The sequence below is a fragment of the Dendrobates tinctorius genome, unplaced genomic scaffold (assembly GCF_039654945.1).
Source record: "Dendrobates tinctorius isolate UK_male_01 unplaced genomic scaffold, ASM3965494v1 ptg000046l, whole genome shotgun sequence".
NCBI lineage: Eukaryota > Metazoa > Chordata > Amphibia > Anura > Dendrobatidae > Dendrobates > Dendrobates tinctorius.
Genome location: NW_027361714.1, coordinates 16,371,691 through 16,389,728, shown reverse-complemented (window position 1 = coordinate 16,389,728; position 18,038 = coordinate 16,371,691). Strand labels below are relative to the sequence as shown.

General features: G+C 44.8%; 1 protein-coding gene across 5 annotated transcripts in view; it reads right to left on the bottom strand.

The window, feature by feature from the left end:
• The window catches only part of LOC141089375 (uncharacterized), a 132,681-nt gene extending 118,511 nt beyond the window's left edge, over nt 1-14,170 (bottom strand). For 2 of the 5 annotated variants that reach the window (XM_073575733.1, XM_073575734.1), the window contains exon 1: nt 13,889-14,167. In XM_073575733.1, the coding sequence (XP_073431834.1) occupies nt 13,889-14,059 (171 nt within the window). In that variant the 5' untranslated portion in view covers nt 14,060-14,167. Of the gene's footprint in view, nt 1-13,888 lie in introns of all 5 variants that reach the window. The other 3 variants (XR_012232264.1, XR_012232265.1, XM_073575735.1) reach the window with 3 other exon arrangements.
• Nucleotides 14,171-18,038: the final 3,868 nt, after the last annotated feature.

Below are 18,038 nucleotides of genomic sequence, written 5' to 3'. Positions count from 1 at the left end.
GGTGTCTATGAAATCGTAATGACCTGGAGAATCATAATGGCAGGTCAGTTTTAGCATTTAGTGAACATAGCAAAAAAGCCCAAAAAAAAACAAAACAAGTGTGGGATTGCTCTTTTCATGCAATTTCACCATACTTGGAATTTTTTTCCCCGTTTTTGAGCACTCTCCATGGTAAAACCAATGGTGTCATTCAAAAATACAACTCGTCCCGCAAAAAATAAGCCCTCACATGGCCATATTGACGGAAAAAAAGTTACGGCTCTGGAAAGAAGGGGAGCGAGAAACGAAAATTCGAAAAAGCTCCATCATTAAGGGGTTAAAGTACAGAATTAACCACATATTTTGCTTAATTTTTTTTCTAATTTCCTCCTCTAAAAGCTAGGTACGTCTTATAGTCCAGTGTGTCTTAGGCTAGGTCCACATTGCGTTAGGGGGCTGTGTTTAACGCATCCATAACATACATTAACGCAATATAACGGATGCGTTATTGCACCCATAGACTGCTATAGACGAGCGCATCGCTAACGCATGTCATAATCGATCTCTAGGTTAAGCACCTGTTCACACTATATTTATGCTAGGATGTGACGGTCAGTTTTTTTAAATTTGTATTCGTTAACCTTCTGACTGAGCACTCCACCTATTAGCCGCAGGCGTTTTTACTCAAAGCAGGGCCACTACCCCTCCACAGAGATTTAGATTTCAGTCTAAGGAGAGGATTTACATAGACTAAAGTCTTAATCTGAATGGGAACCTAAGTAAGGATTGCCATTAGGTTAGGGTCCTGGAAAACGAGAAATGCCTTACCGTGGCTTCTAGGTACACATAAATTGGCCATTTTAGGTGCTAAACTTTCATACTTCTAATGCAGTAATGCAATTCCTTTTTTCATATTTCATGTTTGCATGTTATGGCGCTACAGTGTGCTTTCTTTTTTCTTTGAACGTATATGAGATGGTGACTCTAGGTTAAGCACCTGTTCACTATGTTTATGCTTGGATGTGACAGTCAGTTTTTTTGAAATTTGTCATTCTGTGACGGACCCTTGGACGCGGTCTGCAGCATTCGAGGGTCCGTCACTGCTAGCGCAGATGGAGCATCTGCGCTAGTGCGATTACATAACGTGATCAGAAGACAGTAGCGCTAGCGCAGTCCGTTTAACGCATGTGTTGAACGGACTGCTCTAATGCAATATGAACCAGGCCTTATAGTCTGAAAAATAAAGTAACAGATCTTTACTACTTCCCTGTCTAATAACCATTTTCCACATTAAGCATCACTAGGCTCCAGCGTTACACGCCAATCTTTTAGCCAAGCTCACCATGTAGTAGGGTGTCTTATAACTCGGAGCGACTGATGAATAAGAAAGAAAGCAGTTAGTGAAACATCCCATAGCAAGGATGGATGAATAGATGTTAGAAAGATTTATAATAGATATTCATCATGGATCAGTCGATAAACAGGCCAAACGATGGATACTTGGTAGCAAAGATTTGTGTTCATACCAAAGGAACATACTCATGTTCAGGGTATATTCCAGCATGCCTTCTACCTTGGTCTCCACTCATCTGCATCGGCACGTAGTCACAGATCTTTGGAGGAGACGGTCAGTGGCTCCCAGGACTTAGCGCCCTTAACGGTCTGCTATGTTATATGTTAGATTTGGGGTACTATAGGGAATTCATAGTGATCAAGGTACACATTTCACCGGGCAGGTAATGCAGATGTGGTCATGGGAGATTCAGATGTTTTCCCAACCACAGAAAGCGGCAAGGCTAAAACATTATAATTTAATTGTGCAAAACAAAATTATCAAAATCTACTCCTCTCTGTAGGTTACATTCAGACTACAAGATGCACCCCCATTTTCCTCCGAAATTTGGGGATAAAACAAAAAAGTGCACCTTATAATCCAAACAATCTGGTATACACGTTGCATGTCAGATCTTCATGTCTATTTGCAGTGTGCTACCAGCTCGTACAAAAAAAAAAAAAAAAAGCTATTGATATTGATTTTTTGATTGATAAATGTGTTCATGTATAAACAGGAGGGAATATATAAAAGAAATATTCAATACAGATATTATAATCCGCCAGTGTGTGATTTTACTTGGGATATGCCAGCTATAAACCAGCTTTATTAAATCAGGTTTTATTTTGGCCCAAACAAAGCAAGGCCACGCTTGCAGAATGTCCTGGTAACACATTGTTCTATAGATAAGATGCACTCACAGAAACAAGATGCCTGGACATCTCCTGCATCAGAACTGGCCTTGAGAATTAATATTGTTCAGGTTTTATTTTAATTATTCGGTCCTGTCATTAATAGAAACTTCATGGCTGAGATGGACTTTTTGTTTAATTACTGCACCATTCTGCAACAGGTCAGACCTATCATTCATAGTGGTCCCACATATAAATTTATTTGATATCTTAATTTCTTAATTGTAATTTTCATTTAAAATAAATTTTCTGTTTATTCAAATTACCTGTGTAGACAGATGTCTGCTACTAGAGATCGCCTTATCAATAGACAAATCGGTAGCTGGGGTCCTGGGTTCAAATTCCACCAAGGACATCATCTGCAAGGAGTTTGTACATTCTCATATTTGCATGACTTTCTTTTAGGTGCTCCAGGTTCCTCCCACACTAAAACATACTGATAGGGATTTTCAGAGAGAGTGCTGATAATGTCTGTAAAGTGCTGTGGAATTAAAGGGAATCTGTCACCTCATTTTTGCCCCATAAGCTGGGGCCAACGCCATCAGGGGCTTATCTACAGCATTCTGTAATGCTGTAGATAAGCCCCCGATGTAACCTGAAAGATAAACAAAAACACGTTAGATTATACTCACCGTGGGGCAGGTGCAGTGGGTGTCGCCGTCCGGTCCGGCGCCTCCTATCTTCATACGATGACGTCCTCCACCTTGCCTCTCCCTCGGCTCCTGCGCACGCGTACTTTATCGGCTCTGTTGAGGCAGAGTAAAGTACTGCAGTGCGCAGGCGCCGGGAAAGGTCAGAGAGCTCCGGCGCCTGCGCACTGCAGTACTCTGCCCTCAACAGGGCAGATAAAGTACGCCTGCGCAGGAGCAGAGGTAGAAGCAAGGAGGAGGACATCATCGTATGAAGATGGGAGGCGCAGGACGGGATGGCGTGACACCCATCGGACCAGACCGAACGCCAAGGTGAATATAATCCAACTCTTTGTTCTTATCTTTCAGGTTTCATCGGGGCTTATCTACAGCATTACAGAATGCTGTAGATAAGCCCCTGATGGTGGTGGATCCCCTTTAATGGCGCTATATAAGCAAAGCAAAATAAATAATAATAGATGGAATGATAGATAAAGTTGTCAAGGAGGACACTGGGAAATGGAGGTCGCACAGATCTCATCCCTGCTACCTATATTTGCGGACAAAACTCCACTGTCTACAATAGTCAGGACAATTTCACAATTGACAGAAGAGTGATGGACAAGGCCACTTCCACTACTAGGCCAGTTATATATACACACACCTCAGATTTCAACTCATGGAGTATATATGGAGAGTATATTATATAGACACACAGACATATACCCCAGTACGGTCACTGCCACCTCCACAATTACAGAAGAACTACTACTAGATGCCACCACCAATCATTTATACAGGTCGATTGGACACCCATCACAGGTAGCATATGAATTCAAGGGTGCAGTTTAGAAAGCAAGAGGAAAAGAGCCATTACATTTTATATACACACGGTCAAAATTGATGGTACCCCTCGTTTAATGACCCACTATAGTCACAGAATTACCTTGAATGTGACAAAAGTAATAATAAATCAAAAATCTATGAAAGTAAACAAACAAAAGTCAGACATTGCTTTTCAACCATGCTTCCACAGAATTTTTTAAAAAATAATACTCATGAAATAGGCCTGGACAGAAATGATGGTACCCCTGAAAATAATGTGGCAAAAGGGACATGTTAAATCAAGGTGTGTCCACTAAGTAGCATCACAGGTGTCTACAATCTTGGAATCAGTAAGTGGGCCTGTAGAGAGAGCTACAGATACTCACTGTGCTGTTTGGTGACATGGTGTGTATCACACTCAACATGGACCAGAGGAAGCAAAGGAAAGCGTTCTCAGGAGATTAGAAAGAAAATTATAGACAAACATGTTAAAGGTATAAGTTATAAGACCATCTCCAAGCAGCTTGACTACAGTTGCACATATTATTTAGTAATTTATTATCCATGGGACTGTAGCCAACCTCCCTGGACGTGGTCACAGGAGGAAAATTGATGACAAATCAATGAGACGGATAATACGAATGGTAACAAAAAAGCCCAGAAAAACTTCTAAACAGATTAAAGGTGAACTTCAACCTCAAGGGACATCAGTGTCAGATCGCACCATCCGTCGTTGCATGAGCCAAAGAGGACTTCATGGGAGACGACCAAGGAGGACACCATAGTTGAAAAAAAATTATAAAAAAAAGCCAGCCTGGAATTTGCCAAAATGCTGGTACCCTTAACTTAACTTAATATTTAATTGCACAACCTTCTGAGGCAATCGATGCAATCAAATGATTCCTGTAAGGCCGGGGTCACACTGGCGAGGAATACGGCCGAGTGAGAGGCGTTAAAAAGCACGCGTTAGACACGGACCAATGATTCTCTATGGGGTCCCTCGCACCAGCCGTATATTTCTCATCCGTGTTCTACGCTCCGTGCCAATCGCAGCATGCTGCGATTGTCAGCGTACTACGGCCGTAGTACGCCAATGCAACTATATAAAATAATTTTTATTGTATTAAAAAGCACCAAAATATAAAAAAAATTGATATAAATGAGGTATCACTGTAATCGTACTAACCCGAAGAATAAAACCACTTTATCAGTTTTTACCACATGTGGAATGGTGTAAACACCCCAGCACACAAAAGAAATTCATGAATTGCTGGTTTTTGTTCATTCTGCCTCCACAAAAATCAGAATAGAAAGCGATCAAAAAACGTTAGGTGCCCGAAAATGATACCAATAAAAACGTCAACTCGTCCCGCAAAAAAACAAGCCCATGTGACTGTCGGCCAAAACATAGAAAAATCATAGCTCTCAAAATACGGCGAGGCAGAAATTTCTTACAAAAAATTCTTAAAAAAAAAAAGCATCTTTTAGCGTGTGACAGAAGCTAAAAATGAAAAAAAGATATAAATCTGGTATCGCTGTAATCGCACTGACCCGAGGAATAAAGTCGCCTAATCACTAATACCGCACGAGGAACGATGTAAAAAATAAAACCTCAGGTTGATATGGCAACACATCGATGACCACCAATTACGTGATGCGGGTCGTCGGTGCTCGTATTTCTGGCCACGCGCCGGAAGCTCTAGCTAAATGCCCGCTGTCAGCGAGATTTAACTAATTAATAGGTGCGGGCGGATCGCAATTCTGCTCGCACCTATTACGGGCACATGTCAGCTGTTTCAAACAGCTGACAAGTCCAGGCTTTGAGGTGGGTTGACCGCCGGAGCCCACCTCAAAGCGGGGGATACTGCCACCTGACGTACTATTCGGTCAGCTGTTAAATGTCAGGCAATAACTAAGTAAAGGCTGATGTTAAAATCGAATTGCAAACACATGTCATTCGAATGATAGAGGAGAAAAATTGCATTTTTCGCGCATGACACTCGTCCTACTTTTCTGGATCAACATTGGACCGATTTTTTTTTTTTTATACACTAGTGCGACTCCAGCCCAATACTTCATACCTGACCATTAGTCACTGTGTCCTGCTCTCACAGTGCAGAATGTCTCCCCAACATAATGGCTGCTATTAACGATCTGATACCCAGGATAATTCTCCATGATCGGCCATTAGTCACTGTGCCCTGTTCTCAAGATGCACAATGTCTTCCCCAGATAATGAGTGGTATTAATGATCTGGTACCCCAGGTAATACTCCATGCTGGGCATAAATCGCTTTGCCCTGCTCTCACAGTGCTGAATATCTTTCCCCAGATAATGACTGGTATTAAAGGGGTTGTCCACTACATTCTATAATGCCCCCACCAATTTAAACCTTGTAAAGAAGTCTTTTCATTAATAGCTCGTTACCAATTGTGCCTGTGAGTGGTGCGATCACCGACAGCTCACTATTTACAAAAATACTTCTTTACAAGTTTAAAATTTGTGGAGACATTTTAGAATGTAGTGGACAACCCCTTTAAGCCCTCAGTGACGGAGCCAATTTTGTCCTTAATGACCGGGCCAATTTTTACAATTCTGACCACTGTCGCTTTATAAGGTTATAACTCTGGAACGCTTCCATGGATTCCACAGATTCTGAGACTTTTTTCGTGACATTTTACTTCATGCTAGTGGTAAAACTTAAACATTACTTGCGTTTATATATGAAAAGAACGGAAAATTGGCAAAAATTTAGCTATTTTCAAACTTAATTTTTGTGCCCTTAAATCAGACAGTTGTGTCACACATCAGTTAATAAATAACATTTCCCACATGTCTACTTTACATCAGCACAATTTTGGAAAACTTTTTTTTTTTTTTTTTTTGTTAGGACGTTAGAAGGATTAAAATTTGACCAGCGATTTCTCATTTTATCAACAAAATTAGAAAAAAAAAAACATTATTTTAGGGACCACATCACATTTTAAGTGAGTTTGACAGAAAATACCCAAAAGTGACACCATTCTAAAAACTGCACTCCTCAAGGTGCCCAAAACCACATTCAAGAAGTTTATTAACCTTTTAAGTGCTTGACAAGGACTAATGCAATGTGGAAGAAAAAAATGAATATTTTACTTTTATCACAAAATTTACTTTAGACAAACTTTATTTTAACAAGGGTAAAAGGAGAAAATGGATCACAAAATTTGTTGTGCAATTTCTTCTGAGTACACCGATACCCCATATGTCGGGGAAAGCCACATTTGGGCGAATGGCAGAGCTCAGAAAGGAGGGAACACCGTTTCACTTTTTGAAACCAAAATTAGCTGAAATCAATGGCGGGCACCATGTCGTGTTTGGAGACCCCTCGATATACTGTACCTAAACAGTGGAAATCCCCCAATTGTAAATCCAACCCTAACACAGCCCTAACCCCAACACCACAACCATAACGGAAAAAAACACTTTTTACCTAACTAAGGCTGGTTTCGCATAAGCGCTTTTGTGCGCAGCACATCGTGCGCAATAGAAACGCATGCAAAAAACGCATCATGTGTTTTTGCATGCGTTTGCGCTTTTTAGGCGCATTCGTTCTCTAGGGGTTAAAACCAGTGTCAACACATTTTTACAACAAAAACATATGCTCATCAAAATGCAGGCGTGCGCATTTCCATTCGCATGCCTGCGTTCCCATAGACTGTAATGCGTTTTTTTGTGGCATTCCGTGCACAAGCGTTTTTTTGACAAGCTTCAGCACACCCAAAAATGCAACATGTTGCGTCTGAAGCGCAAAGGCGCACACGACTAAAAAACGCATGTGCATGAAAACGCATTCGGACATGTGCAAACGCAAGACCATGCGCCCCCCCCATGTTAAAGATAGGGGCGCATGCGCATGGATGCGCCGCAAACGCTGGGCACAAGAACGCTAATGTGAAACCAGCCTAAGTGGGTGATAAAGGGGGTGTGATTTAACACTTTCATTTTGATAACTGTGACAGACCCTATCACAGTGATCAAAATGAACCAATAGTATAACTCTATTGTTGCCGGGTACCGGCCGGCAGATCTCGTCGGGCACGCTGAGCATCAGTCATTGGATGGCGAAGGTACCTGGGGAACTGGGGGTGGGGGGGGCGGCTCAGGGACCCCCGTTTCTCTCTCCTCTGGTATGCTAGAGGAGAGAGAAATGAATGGGAAATCGGACTCAGGACTGAGTAGTGTAAAAACCAACGCGAATCATGTTCTGACACTGGGAGGAACCATACCTTTATTTCTCAGCGCCGTTGAAAAGCGGCACTGAGGAATAAGTACCCTTAACTGCTGCCGTTAAGGGGTTAATGATCTGATACCCGGGAAATACTTCATGTCCAGACATTAACCACATGCCAGAAATCTCCCTCAGATAATGGCTGGTATTAATGACTTGATACCTGGGGTCATTCTCCATACCCAGCCATTAATCACTGCGCCGTGATGTCTCCCTCAGATAATGGCCGGTGGTAATGACCTGATACCCGGTGTAATTCTCCATACCCGGCCATTAGTCACTGTGTCCTGCTGTCTCCCTCAGATAATGGCCGGTAGTAATGACCTGATACCCGGTGTAATTCTCCATACCCGGCCATTAGTCACTGTGTCCTGCTGTCTCCCTCAGATAATGGCCGGTAGTAATGACCTGATACCCGGTGTAATTCTCCATACCCGGCCATTAGTCACTGTGTCCTGCTGTCTCCCTCAGATAATGGCCGGTAGTAATGACTTGATACCCGATGTAATTCTCTATACCTGGCCATTAGTCACGGTGTCCTGCTGTCTCCCTCAGATAATGGCCGGAAGTAATGACCTGATACCCAGCCATTAGTCACTGTGTCTTGCTGTCTCCCTCAGATAATGGCCGGTAGTAATGACCTGATACCAGATGTAATTCTCCTTACCCAGCCATTAGTCACTGTGTCCTGCTGTCTCCCTCAGATAATGGCCGGTAGTAATGACCTGATACCCGGTGTAATTCTCCATACCCAGCCATTAGTCACTGTGTCCTGCTGTCTCCCTCAGATAATGGCCGGTAGTAATGACCTGATACCCGGTGGAATTCTCCATACCCAGCCATTAGTCACTGTGTCCTGCTGTCTCCCTCAGATAATGGCCGGTAGTAATGACCCGGTGTAATTCTCCATACCCGGTCATTAGTCACCGTGTCCTGCTGTCTCCCTCAGATAATGGCCGGTAGTAATGACCTGATACCCGGTGTAATTCTCCATACCCAGCCATTAGTCACTGTGTCCTGCTGTCTCCCTCAGATAATGGCCGGTAGTAATGACCTGATACCAGGCCATTAGTCACTGTGTCCTGCTGTCTCCCTCAGATAATGGCCGGTAGTAATGACCCGATACCCGGTGTAATTCTCCATACCCGGCCATTAGTCACTGTGTCCTGCTGTCTCCCTCAGATAATGGCCGGCAGTAATGACCTGATACCCGATGTAATTCTCTATACCCGCCATTAGTCACCGTGTCTTGCTGTCTCTCTCAGATAATGGCCAGTAGTAATGACCTGATGGCCGGGTATGGAGAATTACACCGGGTATCAGGTCATTACTACTGGCCATTATCTGAGGGAGACAGCAAGACACGGTGACTAATGGCCGGGTATGGAGAATTACACCGGGTATTAGTCACTGTGTCCTGCCGTCTCCCTCAGATAATGGCCGGTGGTAATGACCTGATACCCGATGTAATTCTCTATACCCTAGCCATTAGTCACTGTGTCCTGCTGTCTCCTTCAGATAATGGCTGGTAGTAATGACCTGATACCCGATGTAATTCTCCATACCCGGCCATTAGTCACTGTGTCCTGCCGTCTCCCTCAGATAATGGCTGGTAGTAATGACCAGATACCCGGTGTAATTCTCCATACCCGGCCATTAGTCACTGTGTCCTGCCGTCTCCCTCAGATAATGGCCGGTAGTAATGACCTGATACCCGGTGGAATTCTCCATACCCGGCCATTAGTCACTGTGTCCTGCTGTCTCCCTCAGATAATGGCCGGTAGTAATGACCTGATACCCGGTGTAATTCTCCATACCCGGCCATTGGTCACTGTGCCCTGCTGTCTCCCTCAGATAATGGCTGGTAGTAATGACCTGATACCCGGCCATTAGTCACTGTGCCCTGCTGTCTCCCTCAGATAATGGCCGGTAGTAATGACGTGATACCCGGTGTAATTCTCCATACCCGGCCATTAGTCACCGTGTCTTGCTGTCTCCCTCAGATAATGGCCGGTAGTAATGACCTGATACCCGGTGGAATTCTCCATACCCGGCCATTAGTCACTGTGTCCTGCTGTCTCCCTCAGATAATGGCCGGTAGTAATGACCTGATACCCGGTGTAATTCTCCATACCCGGCCATTAGTCACTGTGTCCTGCCGTCTCCCTCAGATAATGGCCGGTAGTAATGACCTGATACCCGGTGTAATTCTCTATACCTGGCCATTAGTCACCGTGTCTTTCTGTCCCCCTCAGAAAATGTCCGGTAGTAATGACGTGATACCCGGTGGAATTCTCCATACCTGGCCATTAGTCACTGTGCCCTGCTGTCTCCCTCAGATAATGGCTGGTAGTAATGACCTGATACCCGGCCATTAGTCACTGTGCCCTGCTGTCTCCCTCAGATAATGGCCGGTAGTAATGACGTGATACCCGGTGTAATTCTCCATACCCGGCCATTAGTCACTGTGCCCTGCTGTCTCGCTCAGATAATGGCCGGTAGTAATGACGTGATACCCGGTGTAATTCTCCATACCCGGCCATTAGTCACTGTGTCCTGCCGTCTCCCTCAGATAATGGCCGGTAGTAATGACCTGATACCCGGTGTAATTCTCCATACCCGGCCATTGGTCACTGTGCCCTGCTGTCTCCCTCAGATAATGGCTGGTAGTAATGACCTGATACCCGGCCATTAGTCACTGTGCCCTGCTGTCTCCCTCAGATAATGGCCGGTAGTAATGACGTGATACCCGGTGTAATTCTCCATACCCGGCCATTAGTCACTGTGCCCTGCCGTCTCCCTCAGATAATGGCCGGTAGTAATGACCTGATACCCGGTGGAATTCTCCATACCCGGCCATTAGTCACTGTGTCCTGCTGTCTCCCTCAGATAATGGCCGGTAGTAATGACCTGATACCCGGTGTAATTCTCCATACCCGGCCATTAGTCACTGTGTCCTGCCGTCTCCCTCAGATAATGGCCGGTAGTAATGACCTGATACCCGGTGTAATTCTCTATACCTGGCCATTAGTCACCGTGTCTTGCTGTCTCCCTCAGATAATGGCCGGTAGTAATGACCCGATACCCGGTGTAATTCTCCATACCCGGCCATTGGTCACTGTGCCTTGCTGTCTCCCTCAGATAATGGCTGGTAGTAATGACCTGATACCCGGCCATTAGTCACTGTGCCCTGCTGTCTCCCTCAGAAAATGGCCGGTAGTAATGACGTGATACCCGGTGGAATTCTCCATACCCGGCCATTAGTCACTGTGCCCTGCTGTCTCCCTCAGATAATGGCTGGTAGTAATGACCTGATACCCGGCCATTAGTCACTGTGCCCTGCTGTCTCCCTCAGATAATGGCCGGTAGTAATGACGTGATACCCGGTGTAATTCTCCATACCCGGCCATTAGTCACTGTGTCCTGCCGTCTCCTCAGATAATGGCCGGTAGTAATGACCTGATACCCGGTGTAATTCTCCATACCCGGCCATTAGTCACTGTGTCCTGCTGTCTCGCTCAGATAATGGCCGGTAGTAATGACGTGATACCCGGTGTAATTCTCCATACCCAGCCATTAGTTACCGTGTCCTGCCGTCTCCCTCAGATAATGGCCGGTAGTAATGACCTGATACCCGGTGTAATTCTCCATACCCGGCCATTAGTCACTGTGCCCTGCTGTCTCCCTCAGATAATGGCCGGTAGTAATGACTTGATACCCGGTGTAATTCTCCATACCCGGCCATTAGTCACCGTGTCCTGCCGTCTCCCTCAGATAATGTTCGGTAGTAATGACCTGATACCCGGTGGAATTCTCCATACCCGGCCATTAGTCACCGTGTCCTGCTGTCTCCCTCAGATAATGGCCGGTAGTAATGACCTGATACCCGGTGTAATTCTCTATACCCAGCCATTAGTCACCGTGTCCTGCCGTCTCCCTCAGATAATGGCCGGTAGTAATGACCTGATACCCGGTGTAATTCTCCATACCCGGCCATTAGTCACTGTGCCCTGCTGTCTCCCTCAGATAATGGCCGGTAGTAATGACCTGATACCCGGTGTAATTCTCCATACCCGGCCATTAGTCACCGTGTCCTGCCGTCTCCCTCAGATAATGGCCGGTAGTAATGACCTGATACCCGGTGGAATTCTCCATACCCGGCCATTAGTCACCGTGTCCTGCTGTCTCCCTCAGATAATGGCCGGTAGTAATGACCTGATACCCGGTGTAATTCTCTATACCCAGCCATTAGTCACCGTGTCCTGCCGTCTCCCTCAGATAATGGCCGGTAGTAATGACCTGATACCCGGTGTAATTCTCCATACCCGGCCATTAGTCACTGTGTCCTGCTGTCTCCCTCAGATAATGGCCGGTAGTAATGACCTGATATCCGGTGTAATTCTCCATACCCGGCCATTAGTCACTGTGTCCTGCCGTCTCCCTCAGATAATGGCCGGTAGTAATGACCTGATACCCGGTGTAATTCTCCATACCCGGCCATTAGTCACTGTGCCCTGCTGTCTCCCTCAGATAATGGCCGGTAGTAATGACCTGATACCCGGTGTAATTCTCCATACCCGGCCATTAGTCACCGTGTCCTGCCGTCTCCCTCAGATAATGGCCGGTAGTAATGACCTGATACCCGGTGTAATTCTCCATACCCGGCCATTAGTCACTGTGTCCTGCTGTCTCCCTCAGATAATGGCCGGTAGTAATGACCTGATACCCGGTGTAATTCTCTATACCCAGCCATTAGTCACTGTGTCCTGCCGTCTCCCTCAGATAATGGCCGGTAGTAATGACCTGATACCCGGTGTAATTCTCTATACCCAGCCATTAGTCACTGTGCCCTGCTGTCTCCCTCAGATAATGGCCGGTAGTAATGACCTGATACCCGGTGTAATTCTCCATACCCGGCCATTAGTCACCGTGTCCTGCCGTCTCCCTCAGATAATGGCCGGTAGTAATGACCTGATACCCGGTGTAATTCTCCATACCCGGCCATTAGTCACTGTGTCCTGCTGTCTCCCTCAGATAATGGCCGGTAGTAATGACCTGATACCCGGTGTAATTCTCTATACCCAGCCATTAGTCACTGTGCCCTGCTGTCTCCCTCAGATAATGGCCGGTAGTAATGACCTGATACCCGGTGTAATTCTCCATACCCGGCCATTAGTCACCGTGTCCTGCCGTCTCCCTCAGATAATGGCCGGTAGTAATGACCTGATACCCGGTGTAATTCTCCATACCCGGCCATTAGTCACTGTGTCCTGCTGTCTCCCTCAGATAATGGCCGGTAGTAATGACCTGATACCCGGTGTAATTCTCTATACCCAGCCATTAGTCACCGTGTCCTGCCGTCTCCCTCAGATAATGGCCGGTAGTAATGACCTGATACCCGGTGTAATTCTCCATACCCGGCCATTAGTCACTGTGTCCTGCTGTCTCCCTCAGATAATGGCCGGTAGTAATGACCTGATATCCGGTGTAATTCTCCATACCCGGCCATTAGTCACCGTGCCCTGCTGTCTCCCTCAGATAATGGCCGGTAGTAATGACCTGATTCCCGGTGTAATTCTCCATACCCGGCCATTAGTCACCGTGTCCTGCTGTCTCCCTCAGATAATGGCCGGTAGTAATGACCTGATACCCGGTGTAATTCTCTATACCCGGCCATTAGTCACCGTGTCCTGCTGTCTCCCTCAGATAATGGCCGGTAGTAATGACCCGGTGTTATTCTCCATACCCGGCCATTAGTCACTGTGCCCATGGCTGGTGTTATTGATTTGATACCCGGGTAACTATCAGTGCCCGGCCATTCGTCTTCCCTCTCAGACGGCCATTCATCCCACATGTAGTGCCCGGCCGCCAGGAGACGGTACAGGCCTCACCCTGGAGAGGAGCGTGCACACGCGACAATACAAAGCCCGGCCGCGCTTACTTGGCTCCAGCAGATGTACTCGCTGTTCCTTTGGTCTTCCACCAGAGCCCATATCTTAGTGAGGAATTTGGGAACACTGCAGCTGCCCTCCATTGTAGCAGTGCGCCGACCGCGAGATCCCTCCTCTCGTGCCGCTGTGGAGCCTGGAACCCTCTGCCTATTCCCAATCATTTACATGCTTTCCATACACTAACAACACTCGGGGCTCCTCCCCATCACGTGACCTCTATTCACGCAACGCACCGCCTTCCTCACGTGACCTCCCTGCCTGCGTTCCAACGCTCTCCATCTTTTTTTTTTTTTTTTATTCAATACACTTTATTAGCAGTGAAGCGCTGCGCACATTTCCACAAAGGACGTGCTTACGAAAAAATGGCGGGCTAGTTCGCGATTTTTTTTCTAGTACTTTTAACCACATCCAAATATGGACTTTGCCGATGTATTTAGAATTCTCCTCTTAAAAAAATATAAAAAAGCAAACACAGCATCATAATAATTAGTCTGAAAACATAGACATGTCCTGAAGCATGAAGCTATTCCGTAGACACCTCTATATAGGAGCATGTGAAGAGGGCTTTGTGTAATGAGTGGTATGACAGGAAGCAGCAGGAGTTTTGTCCCTTTTTGCGTTGATTTTGTTATAGCGGTTAGTCATCATACCTGTGCCTGTTGGAGCCGGTGTAACAACTATGGGCCTATTCATTATTGGAACGCTTTAACAGATCCCACTGATTATGAGATTTTTTTTTGGCTGGAATCATTAGCGAACACCATGTCGTGTTTGGAGAGCTCCTAATGTGCCTAAACAGTGAAAAACCCCCACAAGTGACACCATTTTGGAAACTAGACCCCTCAGGGAACTTATCTAGATGTGTCATGAGCACATGGAACCCCTAGGTGCTTCACATAAGTTTATAACGTAGAGCAATAAAATAAAAAATTGCATTTTCCCACAAACATGTTCTTTTAGTCCCAAATTTTGCATTTTAACTAGGTTACCAGGAGAAATTGCAACATACAATTTGTTGTGCAATTTCTCCTGAGTGCGCAAATACCGGATATGTTGGGGAAAACTACTGTTTGGTCGCACAGCAGGGATCAGAAGGGAAGGAGCAGTATTTGACTTTTGGAGCAGAAGCCATGTCGTATTCGGAGACTCACTTACGTGCTTAAACAATGGAAACCCCCCCACAAGTGATGCCATTTTGGAAACTAGACCCTGCATGGAATGTGTGTAGATGTGTGGTGAGTGCCTTGAAACTCAGGTGCTTCACAGAAGTTTATAACGTAGAACCGTGAAAAGAAAATCACATTTTTTCCCACAAAAATGTGATTTTAGCTTCTTTTTTATTTTCACAAGCGTAACAGGAGAAAATGGAACACATAAATTGTACAATTTCTCCTGAGTACACCGATACCCCATATGTGGGGGGAAACTACTTTTTCTGCACACAGCAGGGCTCAGAGAGGAAGGAGTAACTATTTGAAGCTTCTACTTTGATGGAATCGTCTGCGGGTGTTATGTTGGTTTTGGAGAGCCCCTGATGTGCCTTAACAGTAACCCTCCCCCCACAAGTAACCCCATTTTGGAAACAAGACCCCTCAGGAAATTTATCTAGATGTGTGATGATAACCTTGAACCCACTGGTGCTTTCCAGAATTTTACAACATTGATCTGTGAAATTGAAAGAATATATATATTTTCCCAGAAAAATTGTGTTTTAGCCCATCATTTTCTCATTTTCACAAGTACAGCATGAGAAAATGTACCCTCAAATTCTTGCACATTGATACCCCATAAGCAGTCAAAAAACTACTTTTGAGGCACAGTGCAAAGCTCAGATAGGTAGAAGCACCATAATGGAGTTCTGATTTTGCTGGACTGGTTTGAGGGTACCATGTTACATTGGCAGAACCCCTGAGCTGCCAGAACAACAGAAACCCCCTCATAAGTGACTTCATTTTACAAGCTACAGCCCCCAATGAATTAATCTAGGGGTTCAGTAATAATATTAACACCACATGTGCCTGATACAATTTCATACCATTGGGCGGTGAAGAAAGAATAATTACATTTTTACCACTAAAGTGTTGTTTTAGCCTCAAATTTTAAAGTTTTCTAAGGGCTGATAGGAAAACAATGGTCATCAGTTGTAAAAATGTCTCCTGATTGCGCCAATACCCTACATGTAATTGGGAAGTACTTTTCAAGAAGAGTGCAAATCTTACAAGAGAAGGGACACCATATTATAGTGCAGATTTTGCTGTTATGATTTGCAGGTGCCATGACCCACTGGGAGAACCTCTGATGTGCCAGAACGGCAGAACCCCCCATAAATGACCCCATTTTACAAACTACACCTCTCAAGGAATTCATCTAGGGAGCAGTGATTATATTGATATTACAGGTGTGTCACAGAATTTTATGCCATTAGTGAAGAAAAAATAGTTATATTTTTACCACAAATAAATTTTTTATGCCCAGATTTTACGATTTTATAATGAGAAATGGATTAAAAATGACACCAAAATTTATCCCACAATTGCTGCTGAATGGAGAAATACCCCATATAGTCCATGAGCCGGGCCAGATATCGGTAATACCCGGAGTGACTAATTCTCTTTGGTGTTTTTAGGTAGATGCATGTCTGTAGTTTATGTTTTGATATGATAGCCCTTGCACATCAGTAGCTTAACCCCTTCAGGCCTATTTGTACCCAAATGCCTAGGCCATTTTTTGTAAATCTGACCTGTCACTTCATGCGGTAATAACTTTGGGACGCTATCACCTACCCACGCCATTCTGAGATTGTTTTCTCGTGACATATTGTACTTCATGGTAGTGCTAATTGTGAGTCAATAGATTTTACCTTTCTGCATAAAAAATTACAAAATACACGAAAATTTGGGAAAAATTCGCTATTTTTGAACTTTGAAATTCTCTACTTTTTACAAAAATGCTGATACCCCCCGTAACAGTTATTAGTTTACATTCTCCACATGTCTACTTCACATTGGCATCATTTTGGAAATGAAATTTTATATTTTTCGGATGTGATAAGGCTCATAGTTTTATACGCAATTTTTAAAGTTTACGACTAAATTTCCAAAACCCATTTTTCCAAGGACCAAGTCAGTTCGGACGTCACTTTATGGGTCTTGTATAACAGAACCCACCCATACATTACCCCATTTTGCAAACTACACCCCTCAAGGTGTCCAAAACGGATTTTCAAAACTTTGTTAACCCCTTAGGTGTTGCACAAGAATTCAAGCAAAATGACAGTGAAATATTAAAATTTCAATTTTTTGGCAGATATTCCATTGTAATCCAATTTTACCTGTAACCCAGCAAGGGTTAACAGCAAACCCAAACCCAAAATTGGTTACCCCAATTCCGCAGTTTATAGAAACACCCCACATGTACACGTAAACTAAATTATGGGCGCGCAAGAGGGCTCAGCACAGAAGGAGAGCTAGGCGGTTTTTGGGATAATAGATTACACTGGAAGAAATCCAGTGGGCCATGTCGTATTGGAGAGACCCTGAGGTACCCCCAGAGTGGAAACCCCCAAAAGGTTACCGCATTTTGGAAACTACACCCCCTAAGGAATGTTTTAGGGGGTATAGTAACCACTTTGACCCAAAAAGCGCTCCATTGGAGTTTCATGTACTTGGTTGAGGAAATTGAAAAGTACGTTTTTTACCGAACAATGTCGCTTTAGGCCCACATTTTTCATTTTGAAAAGGGGGACCAGGAAAAAGTACACCCCACTTTTTATTCCCCATTGTCTCCCGAACACGGCAATACCACAAGTGTTGTCTAAAACCACAGTATTGGCGCACGGCAGGCTTCGTAAGCGAAGCTGCGGCAAAATTCACTGTAAGAAATCTATGGGGCCATGTCACATTTGGAGACACACTGAGGTCCCGCACAGTGGAAACCCCAAAAAAGTGACCCCATTTTTGAAACTACACCCCCTAAGGAATGTTTTAGGAGGTACAGTAACCACTTTGCACCGGGAACCGGCTCCCGACCCGCGGCGATCGCCTGGCATATGATCCGGGTACGATTCGCCGTACCGCTACGGCGGCCGGCGCGAAGGGGTTAATGGTATTTTTCACCTTTTGAATAGATCCTACCTATATT